General features: G+C 38.4%; 1 protein-coding gene across 3 annotated transcripts; it reads left to right on the top strand.

Annotated features, from left to right (window-relative positions):
• Positions 1–862: 862 nt before the first annotated feature.
• On the top strand, positions 863–13,670 carry podxl2 (podocalyxin-like 2). 3 transcript variants are annotated; one of them, XM_007559715.2, is made up of 13 exons: positions 864–1,180; positions 4,641–5,002; positions 6,038–6,383; positions 7,053–7,156; positions 7,755–7,965; positions 8,524–8,676; positions 8,765–8,913; positions 8,989–9,063; positions 9,320–9,476; positions 10,447–10,508; positions 11,542–11,721; positions 12,362–12,523; positions 13,264–13,670. In XM_007559715.2, exons 1-13 carry the CDS (start codon positions 1,153–1,155, stop codon positions 13,321–13,323), a joined length of 2,049 nt encoding a protein of 682 aa, XP_007559777.1. In that variant the 5' UTR covers positions 864–1,152; the 3' UTR covers positions 13,324–13,670. The 3 variants fall into 3 exon arrangements, with proteins under 3 accessions (XP_016530612.1, XP_007559776.1, XP_007559777.1); XM_016675126.1 differs by having other exon boundaries at positions 863–1,180; positions 6,041–6,383; positions 8,765–9,063; XM_007559714.2 differs by having other exon boundaries at positions 863–1,180; positions 8,765–9,063.
• The last annotated feature ends 5,484 nt before the right edge of the window (positions 13,671–19,154 follow it).

The following is a 19,154-nucleotide window of genomic DNA, read 5'->3' as shown; positions in this document are numbered from 1 at the left end:
GTTGCAGACTTTGCTGTAACCCTATGAACTTTCTGAAGGCTCATTTGTTTAAATGAGGCAAGGGTTGCCAAAAACAACTTAAAAATCAGCTGGAACTTCTGACTAGAACCAGATCCCACTGGGATTGCGAAGGACTTCACTCTTGAACACAATGAGAGTTTTTGTCCTTTTAACTCATATTAAAAGGACAAAATCAGAGGTTTTACTAGAGCTTGTTAAACCAGAAATTATGCAAATTTTCCGACATTTTTTGCTCAAACAATACATTTCTTTTAGCCCAGTGATATCCTGGGACACGGGAGTTAACTGAAATACTCAACAGACTAAGGATTCAGAAAATGTCTTGTATTCCCACACTGTCTGACTATGGGAGATGATTATGAGCTGAAATTTGAAGTACAGACTGCAGCCAGATACATTTTTATTCAACCATATTTTAAGAAATTCTCTAGAAAAAATTTGCAAATTTCTGAGCTTCAAAAGTTTAAATTGACTTTTGAAACTTCTAGAAAATTTGCAATCAACTCAAAATTAAAAAAATTTTAAGCAAATTTTACACGTTTCAAACTCAAATTTCTGTTTTTTCTTGAAAATGTCTGATTTTTTTTTTTTTTTAGCTTAAATACACTAATTTTTTCTATCCAATCCCCCTAATTTTCCTTGTCTTCTCATTTCAATATGGCCGCTCCTCACATCAACAGTAGTAAGCTGTGGTGGAAACATGTTTATCATAGTAAAGTCATATAGACTTTGATTACATAAAAATTTTAATTTTAACTGATGCTATGCCAATACTTGGATAGGTTAATTTATTAGGTTAACGTGGAGCAAACTTTGAATATTTGCATTCATGGATAAAACTGCGACATCTAGCGGGCACGTCCGGAAACGTCAACCAACCGCAAACCAGCTTTTTTCCCCTTCTTCTCTGCAGCAGATCTGATTCTGGTTCCGACCGCAGCTCCGAACAATCAAACCCGTCCGTGTGCGTGACCCGCCCGCAGCCTGGCAGCCGTGAGCCCTTCCCCGCACACCGCCAGGACATGAAGCGGCCGTGAAGGCGCCGTTTTCCCGCTGAACATCCAGAGAGCATCCGCAGCTGATTCCCCCGAGAGACCGGAGCGGAGGCGGAGGGAGAGCACTGCAGCAGACATGCCGGGCCTCATCATCACGCTCATCGGTCAGTCTCTGTCTCCTAATGCTTTGGACAAAAACAGGAAATAATCCGGTTTATTATTATTACTATTACAAGAAAAACACAAAAAAAAATGCGGCAGGAAAATCTTTAAAAAGCACAACAGAGAACCGTAAAATGTCTACTGAGCATCAAATGCGGATAACTTTACATTTTAAAATCTTAATGTTGATGGTGCAGAATAAATCATTGTGTTGTTATAAATGAGGAGGGTGTAGCCTGCAGTGTTTTAATACAGTGGACGCAGCACACACTGCAGTATCTCACCTGACATGCAAGTTTTAACTGTTGCATTAAAGAGCATCAGTGGTGCAGCATTAACCAGAAATGACGCATGGTTTTAGATCAAACACATTTACATTTAGTAGCCTCTCTAAAAAATGTGCCATCTGTTGTGTTTTGTGGGGAATATTTACTCTTGGTGTGTTTTTGTTGCACTTCCTGTCTGGTTAACCATTGCACCTTATTAATTAAGAGGAAGAAGCTGTCCTTTCTGGTAAAATTCAGCAGCTTGATTAAATTTTTCACTTGGTTTTCACTAGCTACCCAGTAAATTCTCAGTTTAACTGAACCCAATCCTCATATCTTGATGATTTGATATAAAATGTTTACATTTTTTGTTCAAATTGCTGATTTTGTAAATTGATGCGTCAAGTTCAAGTTTTATTTTGCTATTGAGATTAGTAATTCTTAGGCTGCATTCACACCAGCCCTGCTTAGTCTGCTTCAATTTGTTCAAGTCTGGTTCATTTGGGAAGTGAACTACAGCGCAAGGCATTCTGGGAAAATACAAACAAAACTAACGCGGTAAGCTTGCGCTACCCGGCGAAATGACTTTGTGCAAAGACAAAGAGAAATCCTACAGCCACTAAAATCTGACTCTACTCCGTTTTTGTTTGTTTTGTGAAGTTGCGCCAGTTGTAGTTGGAATTGGAAAATTTTTACTTTCCCAGTCGGATAAATCAACTGGAACGACCCCCGAAGTCGGATTTCCTACTGGGAAACAGGGTCCTCACGTTTCAAGATGGCCGCTCCTCGCATCATTGGTAGCAAGCTAATGGTGGTGCCTTCTAAATGTAGCTAATATCAACGCTATGTGTTATGCCTGAAACTGTAAACTAAAAGTGGTATTTGCTTGTGGAAAGTAAAGCTTAAAATTATGTTTGTCAGAGCTATTGCAAACAATGTTTATGGGCTCTGTCATGCTGAAATGCCAGTTTTATTTTATTACTGAGAGACAGCATATCATATAATAGTAGCAACAACATCAACCAGGTGTAATGTACAGAGATTGAAGTTATATCGTACACAGTTTTAGTTGCCTTACAGTTTTTGAATGAGATAAACTGAAAGTAATCAAGTAGACCAGTTTTTAAAAGTCACATAGAAAGGGATTTTTCTATTGAATTTTTTTGTGAATAAAAAACTTTGCTAAAAATGCAATCAAGTAAAGTAAAAAACAATTGAATAGTTGTGAAAAACCACTACAATATAATCCTAATGAGGAATCCCACATTCTTCTTTTCATGAGGTTTAACTGAGTAATGCAAGACTTTAGTGGTTTTGAAGCATAGACTTTAAAAACAGTTAAACCTGAAGTTGTTGCATACTTCCCGAACATGTTCTTGTCAAAATCGGAATCCTATTTCCAAAGTTAGTGTTGCGAAACTAAACTAAAAAGATTAAATTACTGTCATAAATGTGTTTGACATTGTAGAAATGCCTGATTAGGGCCTAAAGGAGATAATGGGATGAATTCTTCTGGCAGATTTGGGAGTTATTTGGGGGAGGGTTACAGAACCCAGTAATCCGGTCTGAGACGGAACCAATCCCACAGAACAACATGTCAGTTTGGATTATTTAGCCGATCATAATAGACAAAAATGGGGATTTGTTTCTCAAACTCTTATTTTTACCAAACATTTATAAATGTCAGACTTCCACACTAAATATTTCATTAGCAAACTAAGTATTTAGTTTACAAATTAAAGATTTAGCTGGCAATCTAAAAATGTAATATTTGGCTACAAACACTTTTTGAGTTTTTTCTTTTATTTCTACTATCAGCATTCTGCATCTCTTACAAAGCTTGGATGTATGAGTGAATTTAGTTTTGAGCTAATTATTTACCTTGCTAGGTCCTAACTAAGTATTAGTTTGGAAGCTAAATATTGTGGTGTCAAGCTAAACATTTGGGGTCACCTGGACAGGTCGCCAGTCCATCGCAGGGCATCACAGAGACAAGCAGAACAAACAACTGTACACACGCTCACACCTAAGGAGAATTTATACAGACCAGTTAATCTGACAGTCATGTTCCTGGGCTGTGGGAGGAAGCCGGAGTACCCGAAGAGAACCCACGCATGCACCGGGAGAACATGCAAACTCCATGCAGAAAAACCCTGGGCTGGGAATCGAACTCAGGACCTCCTAGCTGAAAGGCAACAGTGCTCTGCTGTTATATTTTAATTTTAATTTAATTACTAACCAGTTTAAGAAGACTCTTGGATCATTTCCACCCTCAGATCCTGTGGTTCTGGTGTTGGACCTGAGAGATTAACGTGTGTCAGACATGTTGGACATGATGGTGTAATAAGCTCAGACAGCCATCTGTGTTCCCAGACAGAGACCGACTTCAGATGCAGAACTGTGACCACAGATATGAGATTAATGATTAAGCTTATGGGCACATCTTGTAGAAACGTTCACAACGTTTTGGTTCTCCTCCAGCCTTGGCCCAGGACAACAGACCCGCTAGTCCCGGCCCTGTCAGGAGCCCGGTGTAAAAGCAACATTTACATGTTCGTCTCTGATCCAGTAGGTCGACTTTATTATGACAGACACACCGAGGTTCACTGTGTTTATTCTAACAAAAGATCAAATCAAGTTGGTGGTTAACTTCAGTTCAGCAGCTTCTGCCCTGCACATTAAATAAAATACACAACTCTAAACAAACTGCAGAGCAATATCTCCCAGTTAGCACTTAGCAGCAGTTAACATCAGTTAGCAACAGCTAGCAGTTGTATTAATATTACAATAATGAGTTGAAAACACAAAAAAATGGCAAAATTACTCACGAAACATTATGATTAAATTTGTCTGAAATATTTGTTAAAACATAATACTTAAAAAAAAACAGATGATCCCAATACATATCGATGTTACTGAGGCAACAGAAAAAAGGGGTGGAGCTTTCGGTTATTAGTTGCTATGGTAACCACCAACCGTCAAGAGCCGTAACCATAAATGTCTGGAGGAGCAACTACAGTACGTAACTAAACGAAATAAATTCAGAGAATAAATAAACACATTTTTGACACAAATCACATCTATAATATTTTTAAATAAAACCCCGTTACATATAAATATTAAACAAGGCCAAAATGTCAGGTTTTGACGAAGTAAATTAGTTCTTCAGGTATATTTTTGTCCCTCCGTCCCTCAGCTCTTCTATCCAGCTCTGAAGCTTTCGGACGGGGCTCGACCCAACGGGTCATCCCGCTCGGACCTCCGCCAGCTCCTCTGCTTCCGGGTGAGGTCCAAGGCCAGTCGCGTTTCATCAAGGAATTAGTCAGAACCAAGCGCCACTCGGCCCGCGAGTTAGTCCGCGCCCAGCCTCACTTGGTTCATGACATGGGCTGGCCGGAGATCCACGAAACATCCGGCTCACAAAGCAAACAGGAGCCGGTGAATCCCTCCGCCGTGAACCCGACGTCCGCCATGAGCCCGCCGCCCGCCATGAACCAGGAAGTAGCCAGGACCCTTGCTGCCGTGGATGAAAGCCTGGATGTGGAAGAAGTGATGGAGGTGAGGATTCAAAACAAATATATAAATGATTTAAAACTGCAGTGTGTAACTTATATATTTTTTTAAATTGTTTTTTACATATTTGTTATGTCACGATGACAGAATAACATGAGTTAATGTGTGAAAAAATCTAGCTAATAATTCTTCTCAGTTCCTCCCAGAGCAAACTAGAAACAACCAATCAGAGCCAGGAGGCGGGATTTAGCGCTGTCAATCATTCTGATGCTTATGCCTGTCACTATAACAAACGTTGGACAATAAATTGTCCCAGAAGTTATTGTGATGAACAATAATATTGTTTTGAGACCATTTCCAGTAATATGATGCTAATAGCACAATAATACAAAAACACATTATTAAATTCTAATGAACATTAAACACTGGAACTGGAAGAGTTTTTCTTATTAGGCTTGTCACAATAAGCAATAAATAAATTAATTGCATCATAAATTAAAACAAACTCAATAATTTCCATTTGAATGATTTATTGTTTTTCTCTTTTCTCTCTTTTTCCGCTAAAAACTGGATGATAAAAGTCTTCAGTCTGGTGTTTTGGTCTCAACTTGATCTTTTTTTGAAGGATAATTTTGTTTCCAGAGACTTCATAGTTAATTTTATTTGTTTTGTTCTTTTATTTTTTAGAATATTTAATATGTTTTCCAGTTAGAATTTAAAGTTTATTGATCTTTGAGAATGTGTTCTTACATTGCATTACTTGAAAAAGGTCATAAAACAACAATATTGTGCTCGGCACTACATAAATAATACCTACATCTCCAGGTTTCCTTTTGTTAATGGATTGATCATGTTTTTCCCCTCCAGTGTTGTGCATGCGCCAAATTTTCAGATGTAAACGACGTGCAGGGGGTCCATATTTTCCGATGAGACTTGTTTCTTATATTAAAAGCACAAAGTCTGATGTGCAAAACGTTAAAGTTTAACGTGTTAAAACATTCATTTGACAGAGGATTCTTATTGTTTAAGACAGTTTAATTTAATCCTCCTGGAAGCTACCTGATGTGTCCCATGTTTCAGCGGATGGTCCACCTGGCGGTGCCGCTGGGTCCGGACGGCGCCGGGGGACACCTGGAGCTCACAGAGCCAGAAGCAGAGCGCCACGGCGGGCTTGGAGCTGGCGACGCCTCCCAGGAAGCGTCCGGCTTTGACGGGACGGACACAGAGGACAGAGACCGCGGAGACGACGGAGGAGAGGACCAGGACAGGAGAGGAGGAGGAGGGGAGGACGAGTGGGAGAGATACGCAGCGGAGGACAGAGAGAGACGGGGGGAGGAGGACAAAACGGGACGAGAGACGGACGAACGCGGCGTCACAGAAGCCGTGGAGGTCAATCACACGACTCCAGATCTCTACGCTCTGATCGGTTAGTAACGCTCATGCTGGTTCACGCCAAATATTTACCCAGAAACCAACATAGAGAACTTTCTGAAGTTTCTGTTGCTGCTGCAAGACAACAAAAGAGACAACATTATCCAGATTGTAGGAAATTATTTCTCTGCTCAACCAGCAGAACAGAGATTCTGTCTGATGGTCACCAGACTCCACTTTGACTTGATCTGGACTCGCCCATCAAATACATGAAATTCGACTTGGATTTGCTCCTAAAAGACTCAAGATTTGGCTTGGACTCAACTTTCAAAGCGAGAGATTTGACTTGGAGTCATTCTCTCTAGACTTAACTTACAGTCATCCTTCAAGGGCTTTTATTTTGACAGAGTCTTTGGATTCTCACCTTTGGAGATGTTTATCTCGACTTTGACTCATCCTTTCTAGATTTAGAAACGTGAGATTTGACTTACACTCACAATCGACTGTAGATTTGACTTGGATTCGCCCTTCAAAGACTTCCCATTTTAAAGAACGGCTGGGAGAAATGGTCAGTTTTGACAGGAACCAGTCAGACATTAATGTTCTGAATCAGCACTATCAACAGATGTGTTTTCCCATAAGAATGTTATGAATAGTCTCAAACTGCAACTGCTTTTAAAGGAAAACCAGAAACGTGTTTTTGACACGCATGTTTTTGAAACAGACTACAGGTCTTTCTTTCATCCGTCCAAGGAGCCCAGCAGGTCCTTCCTGTCTGAAGAGCACGATTTCAGGCCGCAAGAGCATCGCGGTCCCTCAGTCTTGGAGGTAAAGACAGAGAAATGTGTCTTCTGTTTTAGTATTTTGTTTTTACAGAAATAAATCTTAACAATAAATCTTATAAGTGACACACACTTGCAAGATCCCACCCCATCTTCCTTCTGGAGGGCAATAAGCTGCTCGCCTTTGATGACTAGCTTTGGTTATCAACATAATACGCTAAATCTAAAATGTGCCTATGATATATAAAAGAAAAAAGGACGCAGTCCTTTTCTACTAATTGTCAACACTACAAGATCAGGAAAAAGCTTTTAGAAAGATAAAGAAAAATAGAGAGGGAGGTGGAAGTATGCTAGCTTGACTTTGACAACTGTAACATGTCGACACGCTGTAAAAAGATCGCTTTAAAATACGAGCCTACTATGCTTTATGCCCAGGTTTGCTCAATTCTAGAGTTAAGAAAATCCTTCAGAGGGCCAAAAATGGCCCCTGGGCCACACGTTGGACACGCCTGTTCTAGCATCTTAGAACATGTTAAATCACGGTTGCTTATAGAACTTTCAATGATAAATCAACTAAAACATGAACTATGTCATCGTCTTACACCATCCATTTTTTCTTTCTTTATTCTCAAACCAACCTCCAGTTGAGTCCTTCAGAGAAAGATCTGTGGATAGCAGAGAAGGACGAAGACGTTCAGTCCAGCGGCTACGGCGTCCTTCGCTCCTCAGTCGCTGCAGCTCAGACCTCTCCAACACCTCCTGATGACCCAGCCGTTTCTGCAGACTCTGACGGTACGGCGACACCAGAGACCGACACCGGAACCGACTTTGGACTTCTGGGAAGTTATACAAAAGGTAGAATCCAAACAAAAAGTATTTTCCCATTTTCTCTTGCTTTTGTTACTTTTTCTATACGTAAATGTTTCAGACTGCAGTGAGGAAACTTTAGCTAATTCGCTAATAGCAGAGTTAATTTTTCATTTAGCTACCTTTGAAAACGTTAAGCGCACTTAGCTTCCCCCCAAATTAACTTTTCTAGATAAATTCTAAAGCATTAATTTACTTGGAGGCTCTGTAAACTTTGAGTTGAATAAACTTAGTTTGAGGCTAAATATTTAGCTTCAAGCAAAAATATCTGGCTTCAAATAAAACATTTAGCTTCCTAACTAAATATTTGGTTTGAAACTATGACATTTATAATTTAATAAATTACATGGTGAAAATATGACACTGAAAAATAAAATCCAAATTATTGCTTTTAATTTTTTTTTTGTTTTACAAATGGTAATTTAAGCGTTAAATGTTTTGAATAAAAGTGGCCCAAGAACTGAGCCTTGAGGAACACCAAGGCAGTGCCACTTTGCCACATTAAGAGTTTCAGCTGTTTGTTTCTTATCTCTGGTTTGACTTCAGATGATGATGAGGAGGAAGCAGGTGTGCCACATGCAGGTGTAATTACCCAGAATCCCACAGCTCCAGAGGTTGGGTTGGCACCCAGCAGACAACCTCTGCAGCCCAGTTTGGAGCAGGACAAACACTGGGAAGAACGGGAACATGACCTAAAAGGTTAGCATTCATCGACTCTTTTCCAGTTTGGAATGGATTGAAAAGTAACGTAAAGTAAGCTTTACATTTATTTATTGTTTTGGATCAGAAAACAGAAGTGAGGAGTTGGAGGAAGAGAGGGAGGAGAGAGAGGGAAGCAGATTCAGAGGAATCATCCCGCTGACCACAGACCCGTCCCATACGACTGGATTCACGGCGACCGGGTTTGATCCCGGACTGGAGGAGCCGCCGCGGCAGGTTGGTTGGTTCAAACCCGACGATTCAACCGGAAACACAAGAACACTTAAAAACATCTCCACTGTGAATGTTCAGGTGGTTTGTGTGAACTGGAACGAGCTGACCGGACGGGGCTATGTCGTCCTCAACATGACGAAGAACATGAACTGTGTAAGTATCAAAATAAGTACCAAAATATCAACAAGTAACAACGTTTCAGCAAAAACCCTGATCTGTTTTTATGTCAGGAACAGATCAGGGATCCTCACTGTTGCTTCTGTTGCCATGGAAGCAACAAAACCGCTGCTGCAGTGTATCAACGGTCGCCATAATAACGCGATGGATTTTAGAGAAGCATCATTTTTCATCACTTTGAGTTTCCAGGTGGAAAATTATGCAGAAAAAGCGTGTTTTGTTTGTGAGACAGGAGGAGTTTCGTGTCTGTGGTGGCGTCCAGCTGCTGAAGATCCTGGAGCGCGAGTTTGCACGCAGAATGAACAGCCCTGAAGGATCATGGGTACTTTACCTCAGCAAGCCGACGCACCAGCAACACCAGCTGCTGATGAACGTTGCGTCTGCACATGGTACACACATACGAGCCTCACAGAAGCTTGGCTCACCTGAAGCCTAACGGCCCTTCATGCTTCATCTGAACCGTCGACGCGCAGTCACATTGTTATGGTACATTTGTACGGAAGGCCAGAAAGGACGGAAATCAGCACGTTTACTACAACCCTGGCTAAAAATTCACACAAAAAACACTGACTTGGAACTCTATAAAATATGGCAAAAATCCAACAACACAAACAAGCATTTGTGTCCTTTCTGGTCTTCCATAGGAGACATTTTCCCTGCTTGGATCCTCTATTTTCCTTTTAGAAAAACAGTCACAGAGCTGTTGCCACACTTTTCTGCAGGCAGCCTCTTCTGGAAACACTGACACTACAATTTCTGTCCATGAATTTTTAACCATTCATCAGTCTTAGAGTAGTTATGAATTGTACAAAGATAAAGAATTCCTCACTGCATCAGTTAAACATTTTGTATCACCTACAAATCCAAAAACCGGTTATGGCGGCAGACAAGTTGAAGAGAAACATCAGCATTGCTACCAGAGTGGACACAAATCTCCACTTTTACTGCATGTTTAAAAGTCACGCAAAAATGCCGATTTATGACTTAGGACACTGTAAAATATGGTGAAAATGTAGAAATTTACAACATTTATTTGGCTCATTGAACGCCTCTTTATATTTGCAAAGATGTTCAAGGTAGCATTCAGTGACCCAAATAAACAGAAGGTAGTCTGATGACAGCATAAAAAGCAGCAACTGAACTCACTCATGAAGAAGATGCTCAGGATTATCCAAATTTTCTTGTTTTTATGTAAAGTTATTCTTTTAAATTTGTGAGTTGTTAGCCAGACGTCGCATGTTTACGTCAGTGAGAACGGATTTTGTTCAGTTCGTATGAAGCATGTCGGGCCTTGAAGCATTCGGATGTCAGAGACACGTTGACTGTAAATACTGCTGATCGTCATCTGATGTCTTTCAGGAGTCATTGCTACTCAGGAGGTGCTGGACATGTTGGGAGAGATCAAAAAAGGCCTCGATAAGGTGAACATACAGGTTCTTTATCTGGTAAAAAATAAATTCACAGCTTTGGTTTGTTCCCTGTCTAAGCAAGCAGACTTTCTTGTAATTTTTCAAAGATGTTTTGCTCTGTCTGGTTTTCACTTCTTCAAAATCAGCTGACATACTCTGCAGTCAGTTTTTAGATCGCCCTTTATGTTTGTATTAAGTCCTTACAGTGACATTTAACGGACAGCTATTGTGCAAAGTTCACGTTCTGCATGTTTTTGTTCTTCCATTTGGAAGCTTCTAAAAGCTGTTGCTAAAAACAGTCCAAGCAGTGGACTTTTAAAAAAAAACCACTGGGCCATTTTTGGTGTTTTCAGAATGAGCCAATTCAAAACCCTCCCAACTGTTTAGTCACAATGAACACTCACTGCGCTGTTACCTAGCAACCCCAGTCGAGCTCAGCCCATTACCTAGCAACCCAAGCGGAGTTCCAGCTCGTTTGGTCAGCTGGTTTTACCACAGTATGTGCTGTACAATGGCTGCTGGAAAAGAGAAGTGTTTTGTTGTGGACTCACCATCCAGAAACCACTTCTGCATTCTTGTTGATTGTGCAGGAGGCTTCACTTCTACTTTTCTAACATGTACGGTTGTATAATTGCGCTTCTGTTGGCAGCCATTTCCACGTGGGAGTATAAATGTTGAGTTGGGGGGGCATGGCCAGCAGCAGATTATTTGGATTTAAAGTGAGAAGACGCCCTAAAAAAGCTCAAAATGGATCAACCTGAGCAGACTAAAATCTCATCAACTAGGAATTATTTTATAAAAAAAAATGTAATGAACATGTTTTGAATAGACCATAGATCTATAATATCCTGTTCAAGGAAGCATAATAGGTCACCTTTAATTAAAAACGACGTGTTACTGATCAAAGTTCTGTAAATAAAAAATAAGTTTTTAGTTTTCTTTTTGTAAAAATGGCAAATGTGATTTCTTCCACTGTCTGGTATGTTGATATTTGTTTCGTTTGAGTTCTGCGGGATAGTAAAACGTTCCCTGACTGGTTTGTCAGGTGGGGATCCAGAACTACAGCGCAGCAACCAGCTGCCAGTCTCGGCCCAGTAAGACCCGCAGCGACTACGGAAAACTCTTCGTGGTTCTGGTCATCATCGGCTCCATCTGCATGGTCATCATCACGTCCGGCTTCATCTACATCTGCTGGCAGAGACGGCTGCCGGGAATGAAGAGCATGGTAGGTCAAGAATGTGGTTTTAAATAGATGCATAAATTATTTTAAATATTCATATTATATATCTGGAATGAGACCAGTGAGATAAGAGATTAAATCTGTTGGATTTTTATCATTTTAGTGAGGGAACAATTAAAGAAAGACATTAAAAACCAATCTTCAACTTTACTTAATTCAGTTTAAGGAGCCTTTAAACTCCTTAAAGGTTGAGAGGAGCCAGTTGAGGTGGCTCGGGCATCTGGTAAGGATGCCTCCTGGATGCCTCCCTGGTGAGGTGTTCCAGGCACGTCCCACCAGGAGGAGGGGAAGACCCAGGACACGCTGGAGGGACTATGTCTCTCGGCTGGCCTGGGAACGCCAGCTCCCCGGGAGGAGCTGGAAGAAGTGGCTGGGGAGAGGGAAGTCTGGGCCTCCCTTCTGAAGCTGCTGCCCCCGCGACCCGACCCTGGATAAGCGGAAGAAAATGGATGGATAGATGGATGGATGGGCTCAGAATAATAAAATCTGAGCTCTCTCGCTTATTTCTGGTGTTTTATTGTTTCTTCTTTCCTCTCTTTTTAGACCACATACAGATTGAAATGTGATAAAAGCTCAGTTGAGTCAGAAGTCTGTCATATTAAGTAAATCTGCCTTATTCTGGTAGTTTCCTGCAGAGGAGCTTCACTCTGTGGAGAATGGTTACCACGACAACCCCACCCTGGACGTGACCAATGACAGCCAGGCTGAGATGCGGGAGAAGAAGCCGAGCACCAATGGGCTCACAGGGGCGGGAGGAGGGGGCGGGGACGACAGCAGTCGCTGGCAGGTGATTGGATGATGGATTTAGACTATTTTTAACTACTTATTTCTGTTTTTCTATCTAATGTCTGTTACTTTTATGAAAGAAAAGAGAGGAAAACATGATACATTTGGGTCTAGTCCACCAGTTTGAAATCTCAAAAATATATTTTAATCATTAAATAAATAGAGCAATAAGACATAAACATGAAATATAACTGGTTAAAGAAAATTCTGAAAGTTGTAATTTTATCAAATTAATCATTGAGCCTGATTCTCTCCACAAATAATCTGGATTTTTTTTTGTTGTCGGAGGCCCATTTGTGGATATGTAAAGCGAATTAGCTAAGGCTATAAATGTTGTAGAGCTCAGTTTTTGTTCATATTTAACACTTGTCCTTATGCAAATAAACAGTGGAACCAGTACTTTTTCATCAATATTAATGAATACTTGACTTAAAACAAGCTCTTATATTGTGCTGAAAAGTTATTTGTTTGTTAGTTTTGTCTTAATTCTAGTGTAAGAAGATATTTGCATTAGAACTAGACCATAAATTGCAGTGTTGGTATAAGAGAACGCCATAAAATTGGCTGAAAACCTCAAGTGAGACATTTTAAAATTAAAATATATATATTTCTGCGGAAAATCCAGACATACTGGATCATGGATCAATTAATATTTACATCTACTACTGTATTTATGTTGCATACAGCAATCAGGATGCTTTCAGCTGATTTTCATTTCAATCTCTTGTCTTTATTTTTCAGGCGTTCGTCAACCAGGCAGCAACTGAGGATGATGAAGAGGAGCAGGACACACATCTCTGATTGAGGAAGAGGAGATTTATTTTATTAGAAGAGTCTAGAAGAAAGATCACTGTGATGACAGAGGGGAGAAGAGTAGCAGCGACTGGGAATATGAGGGTTGTAGCTGGAGGAGTCACTGAGGTCAAAATCAAACACTGAAGCTTCATCAATCGCTGCAAATTTATCCAGATCACATCAAAGCCCTTCTGTTTGGTGTGCCTTAAGCTCTCAGCTCTCCGGACTGAAGCTGCACGAAACAATTTCACAGTTAGCGACCAATCACCTCTCCTCCTGCAAGCTTTAGCAGCTCAAATGTTTGATTACCTGCAACAGAATGTACCTGTATCTACGACGGCGTGTTGGGGCCAGAAAAAGAGGAAATTTCCACTAAAAAAAAATAAAAAAAATTTGATATTAATTTTAGAAATTTTCTGGAAAAAACATGAAAATTTGTGAGTTTCAAAAGTAAAAATATTTCAACTTCTGAAATTCAGAAATTTATCATTTTTTCTAGAAACTTTCTGATCCTAATGTAAAATTTTAAGAGTTTTTAGACAAAAAAAAATTACTCCTGTCTATTTTTTGTCTACAACGCGTCCCTAATGCGCTGTCGTATGTATGGATCGTTGTTGTTACAGTTTAAAACAGCAAACCGTCTGTAAAGCTGTCGCTGTAGTGAACAGACTGGATACAGAAAGTAAACACTCCCCTGTTTGAATGCCAGGTTGTTTCAAATAATTTTATTAAACTTTTTTCAGTTTTAATGTGACTCATTCTGTTCTAAAAAGTATGCACACTTTCAACTTTCAAAAAAACATTTCAGTATTTAGTCTGTTTCTGTCCAAACCTCCCATGATTGCATGCAGTCAGATTAACCAGAAATAAGGTTCTGTTGTGACAATGATTTCTTTAATGTCCGATATGTTGCTCTTTGACACTGTGTGTGCAATAACAGTAGCGATCCACAACGATTTTATCAAACTAAACTCAAAGTCTTAGAACGGCCTAGTCAAAGCCTAGAGCCAAATTTCTCCAATCTGAGACATGTTAAGATTGATTGGGCAGAAACAACAACACCAAGATGAGTTATTAGTTGAATTGTGTGTTACATTAAAGGCATGAAAAGTTTCTAACTGATCAAGTGAATTAAATCTTACTTTTACGTCAAACTTCTGGCATTTTAAAAAGCGGATGCAAACTTTTTGATCCACTATTATGTTGTAATTCTGCTGTATGTTGTTTTATTACAGTGATTTTACCACTGAAATGAATGTTACACTAAGAGTAAAATATTTGCTGCTAGCCAAGCATCACTTTCACCAGCAGGAACGTCTCTTAAAGTGCGACACCAGTGACTTCTCCCCGAACAGCAGGTTTCACCTCTATCAACTGTGAAAGAAAAGTTTGGCACTTTACTGATTCATTTTGGAAGGACGACCTCTGAGATGCTGCATCATGTTGAACTTAGCCACACACAGAGACTGGAATATCACTATTTTTGCTTTTAGTAGTGGTTTTACCTGCTGAAGAAGTTTACTGTTTGCAGTGCAACACTTCACATGAAGCTTTACCTGTGCTCTGTTAGCCTGATGTGCTTTTATAAATAGTGCTGGAATGGTCGCTTTAGTTTGCTCCTGACTTACTGTTGAGGCTGTGACACATGGGCAACATTCTGGTCCAAAGCATGAATATATCTATGTGTACATATATATGTACTGCAGCTGTAACATCCAGGTTGAGTCACCTAACTTTAGTTCAAGTTTTGGGTTTATATCATTTGAACTCAGCTGGGACATGTTGCAGTTATTTTTACATCTCACCATTAGAAATGTAAAGCCTAACTCTTTATAACAGTTGAGTCACAGTGGTCATATTATCTCATTTGGTAATATCACTAACATCGCCTCAGTGCCAACATTAAAGCCACTGTGCTTTATACCGCCGGCCAGCAGGGGGCGACTGCTCTGGTGGCAAAAATCAAGCAAAGCCATCCTGTGGAGCTGTTTGCAAAAGTTACACGGTCAAAAATGTATAGCAGTATTTTGGGTTATTTGGCCAGTCAGAACATAAAAAATGAAATAAATCATCTGTTATTCACTAATCATAAAATGAACAGTTTCAAAATAAATATTAGCAAGCTAAATATTTAAGGAGGTAAATATTCATTTCAGCTTGAAGCCAAATATGTAGTTAATAAGCTAAATAGCTTGGAAGCTAAATATTTAGCTAGTGGGATAAATATTTAGTCCGTAAACTAAATATTTATCTACCATCAAAGTGTTTAGCTCAAAGCTAAATATTTAGTTAACAAGCTACATATTTAGCTTTTAGCTAAACATTGAATTGATGGGCTAAATATTTAGTTTGAAGGCTAAATACTCAGCTAGTGAGTTAGATATTTAGTCTGTAAACTAAATACTTAGCTACAAGCTAAATGTTTAGTTAACAAGCTACATATTTAGCTTCTAGCTAAATATTTAGTTGATGAGCTAAATATTTACCTAGGAGAGTAATTAGTTTGTAAACTGCTTAAATTGTGGCTAAGTATTTAGCTTGCTAACTAAATATTTAGTTCGGATCTAAGTGTTTAATTAGCAAGCCACATATTTAGTTTCAAGCTAAATATTTAGTTAAGCTAAATACTTAGATAAACTAAGTAAATAGATATTTTGCTACCAGGCTATTTAGTTTACAAACTAAATATTTTGTCCTCAGCTAAATATTTAGGTCAGAGTTAAATATTTAGCTAATATGCAAAATTTACCAATGACATAGACTGGACTATCAAAATAAAAGTCTTGTAAAACTAAATAAACTCCTGATGGTGAAACTGATTGGCTTGGATTGTAGTTCATGTCATCTCTGCATTAATTTTCCTCTTCACATGTACAACAATTCAGCTTAAAACAACAGGTGTTTGAAGTTAATTAGCATGTTAGCTAAATTTTTAGTTTGCTAAGGAAACATTTAGATTGGCGCTAAAAACTTAGCTTGCTAACTAAATATTTAGTTTGAAACTGTAACATTTATGAATTAATGAATAAGAGGCTTAAAATATGACTGAGAAAAGAGCCTCCATTTTTTTCTATGACAGAATAAATAACTGAATTTATCTCTCATCATTTTTGACTGTAATTTTGCAAATGGTACCATATAGATACAACACGGGTCGGTGCAGTTTGGTACGCTATTTTGTTTGTTTCCAGTCCCACTTCAGTTGTAGGACCAAAGGAAATGTTGTTCTGTAGCGTAACCAGAACACAGCTAGATGGCATCACTGTTGGTTATTGTGTCTAAACTGTATGGATACATATATGTTTTATTCAGCCAATGGGTTTTGCCTTTGAAGGATCACTTTTTTGAAATGCAATTTCTTAAGCACTGATATCAATCTGGATATTAAAAATTAATTTTGCGCACAATTCTGAATCAAACATCACTAAATAAGGTAGCGGTCCTGATCAGTACTAATCCGAACTTATTTAGGTCGTTCAAACTTTCACTTTAGAATTTGGCTGCGTTTTTAAATCCATTAACTGAGAACATCTATTAAAACATTAAGTCCATTCATGTATTTGAAGGCTGTGTGTTATTAATTACAAGATTATTAATTCAAAAATACATCCAATTTCCCTGCTGAGTCAGTCACTTCAAACATTCGACATGCTAAGGTGAGAGGTTCCTCATCTGCACAGACTGAGTGTCTGCATAGCTTAGCAAGAGATTAAGTGACATTACTTAGAGGTTATTACTGCAACATTTATGGAACATTTGTATCAGATTTGCAGCAGTGGTGCATGGATATACATATATATGCTTCCCATGGAATCCATGGCAACCAGATTCAGGCTAATAATGTTTTTATTTTTACAACCATGGTTCTTTTGACTGGAAGTAATATTCTTGCTTTGGAGCAAGAAACATCTTGAATCTGAAGGAATTGCAAAGAGAATTTGTCAAAATAGCAGAAGAAAAAAATAATAAATTGAAATCTCAAAGGGCAATTAAAAGAAGGGTTGGATTGCTGAAAAAAATGACATAAATGGTATAAATGATGGTACATAAAATTAAATTGTATTTTTTCAGAATTGTTACTCATTGTACAAGTTTGTTTTGCCTGTTGATAGATGCCTGCCTCACCTTTAAAACTGAAAATAATTAAAAATATAATATTAACAGGGATATGAATAAATGTGGGCTGTAGATTTTTTTTTTTTTTTAGCTTTTAGAGCAAATGGTATGGTAAATGTGTGAAGAGCATTCAAAATCCAATCCTTCAGAAATACTGGATAAAATCTTCACCCAGACTTTAAAAAAAAAAAAACTTAAAGTTTGGATGTTTGGAAGGAAAATAGAAATAAATTAGGCAGATTTTAAAATGTTTGTGCAGTTCTGCTATGTTGGTCACATTAAGTCAAAACTGAGTCCTCGAAGATAAAAACCGACCCTTTATCAAACTGTCATGGCCTTAAATCTCATGTTTATGTTGTTTCTAATTATTTAAACTCTCCATTTGGCAGATACTGCTTAACGTTTTCATGTTTATTTTCATATATACCACAGTATTCTGGCTGTATTTTGTCAGATAAACGGGATCAGTGAGGTGTTTATGAAGTAAAAGCAGTTTGAACCTGTTTGTACAGCCGCCTGTAGCAAAGGTCGGCCATCTTGAGAGCACTACTCTCAGCTCAGGCGGCCATGTTGATGATATTGACTAAGTGACAACAAACTAGCATGTAGCTTTCAGAGCGGCAGCAAAATAAACTAAACCACTGGAGTTGATTTTTGATGTTTAAAACACATTATATATAATTTATGTTGCTGTTTTCTCTTGCTAGTTTTATTCTGTGTAATGATTTTCACTGATGTTTGCAGTTTATGGGATTAAAGGTGCAAGTTGTAGCAACAAACATTTTTTTTACTAAACATTTTGTTTTTATTTATTTGTAATTTTGGTTTCTTAATAATGTGTTTAATGGATCTTTTCAATTGCCAATCATTCTCCTGTTCATTGCCAGTAAAAGTGTAAAAAACTACAAGGTGGTGTTGAAACACATTTTGTTTTTACGTTGTCTATTTAGTACATGATACAACATAAACAATAAAAAATAAATAAAAGCTCCTTTGATTTTAGATCCACTTTATTTATAGTTTTAGAGTTTTGCTGATTCTAAGGTTTTAAAATTAATAATTACAAATATGTTTGTATTTTATTTGGATTTACAGCAACAGACCGACACAAATTTGGGATAACACGAATAAAAGTATGTTTTTCATATATTTCATATTCTGCTATTTAAGCTCTCAACTATTTTACTAAGCAGCATAATGAATAATGAATGTGATCAGTACCAACCAGAAGCAGCAAGACTCCAGAGGAAAACATTCAAGGTTAGTTTAGTTCTTATTTTCCTCCAAACAGAAATCAATTAGGTGCAAATATTATTTTTAGTTTTTCATTTGTTTCATTGGCTACTGTTATTACACTTCAGTAAGTTAGCTGGCAGCATTGCACTTTACCAGATCGTAAAGTAAAGTGAGCAATATCTTCTGATTTTAACGAGTTGTATATGTCAATATAATGATACATTTCTCGTCTTAGCAAGATTCTGCTCTTTTATTTGTGTTCTAGCTAGCTGTAGTAGTTTAACACTTCCATATGAAGAAATAAACAAAGTGATTAAAAAACAGAGGACTTTAAGCCATACCTGGTTAATACCTGCTCGATTAATGACATTTAAAATAAAAAAACACAAACCAACCTAATCAGAATATACTTCTTTGTTAAGGGCTTGTTTCAGGCTCCAGTCCAGTAGGTGGCGGCAAGTTGGTTTGGCAATTGCCTTTTGGCA

Source organism: Poecilia formosa, unplaced genomic scaffold (genome assembly GCF_000485575.1).
Source record: "Poecilia formosa unplaced genomic scaffold, Poecilia_formosa-5.1.2 Scaffold106, whole genome shotgun sequence".
Lineage (NCBI taxonomy): Eukaryota > Metazoa > Chordata > Actinopteri > Cyprinodontiformes > Poeciliidae > Poecilia > Poecilia formosa.
This window is presented reverse-complemented; position numbering and strand designations above follow the sequence as displayed.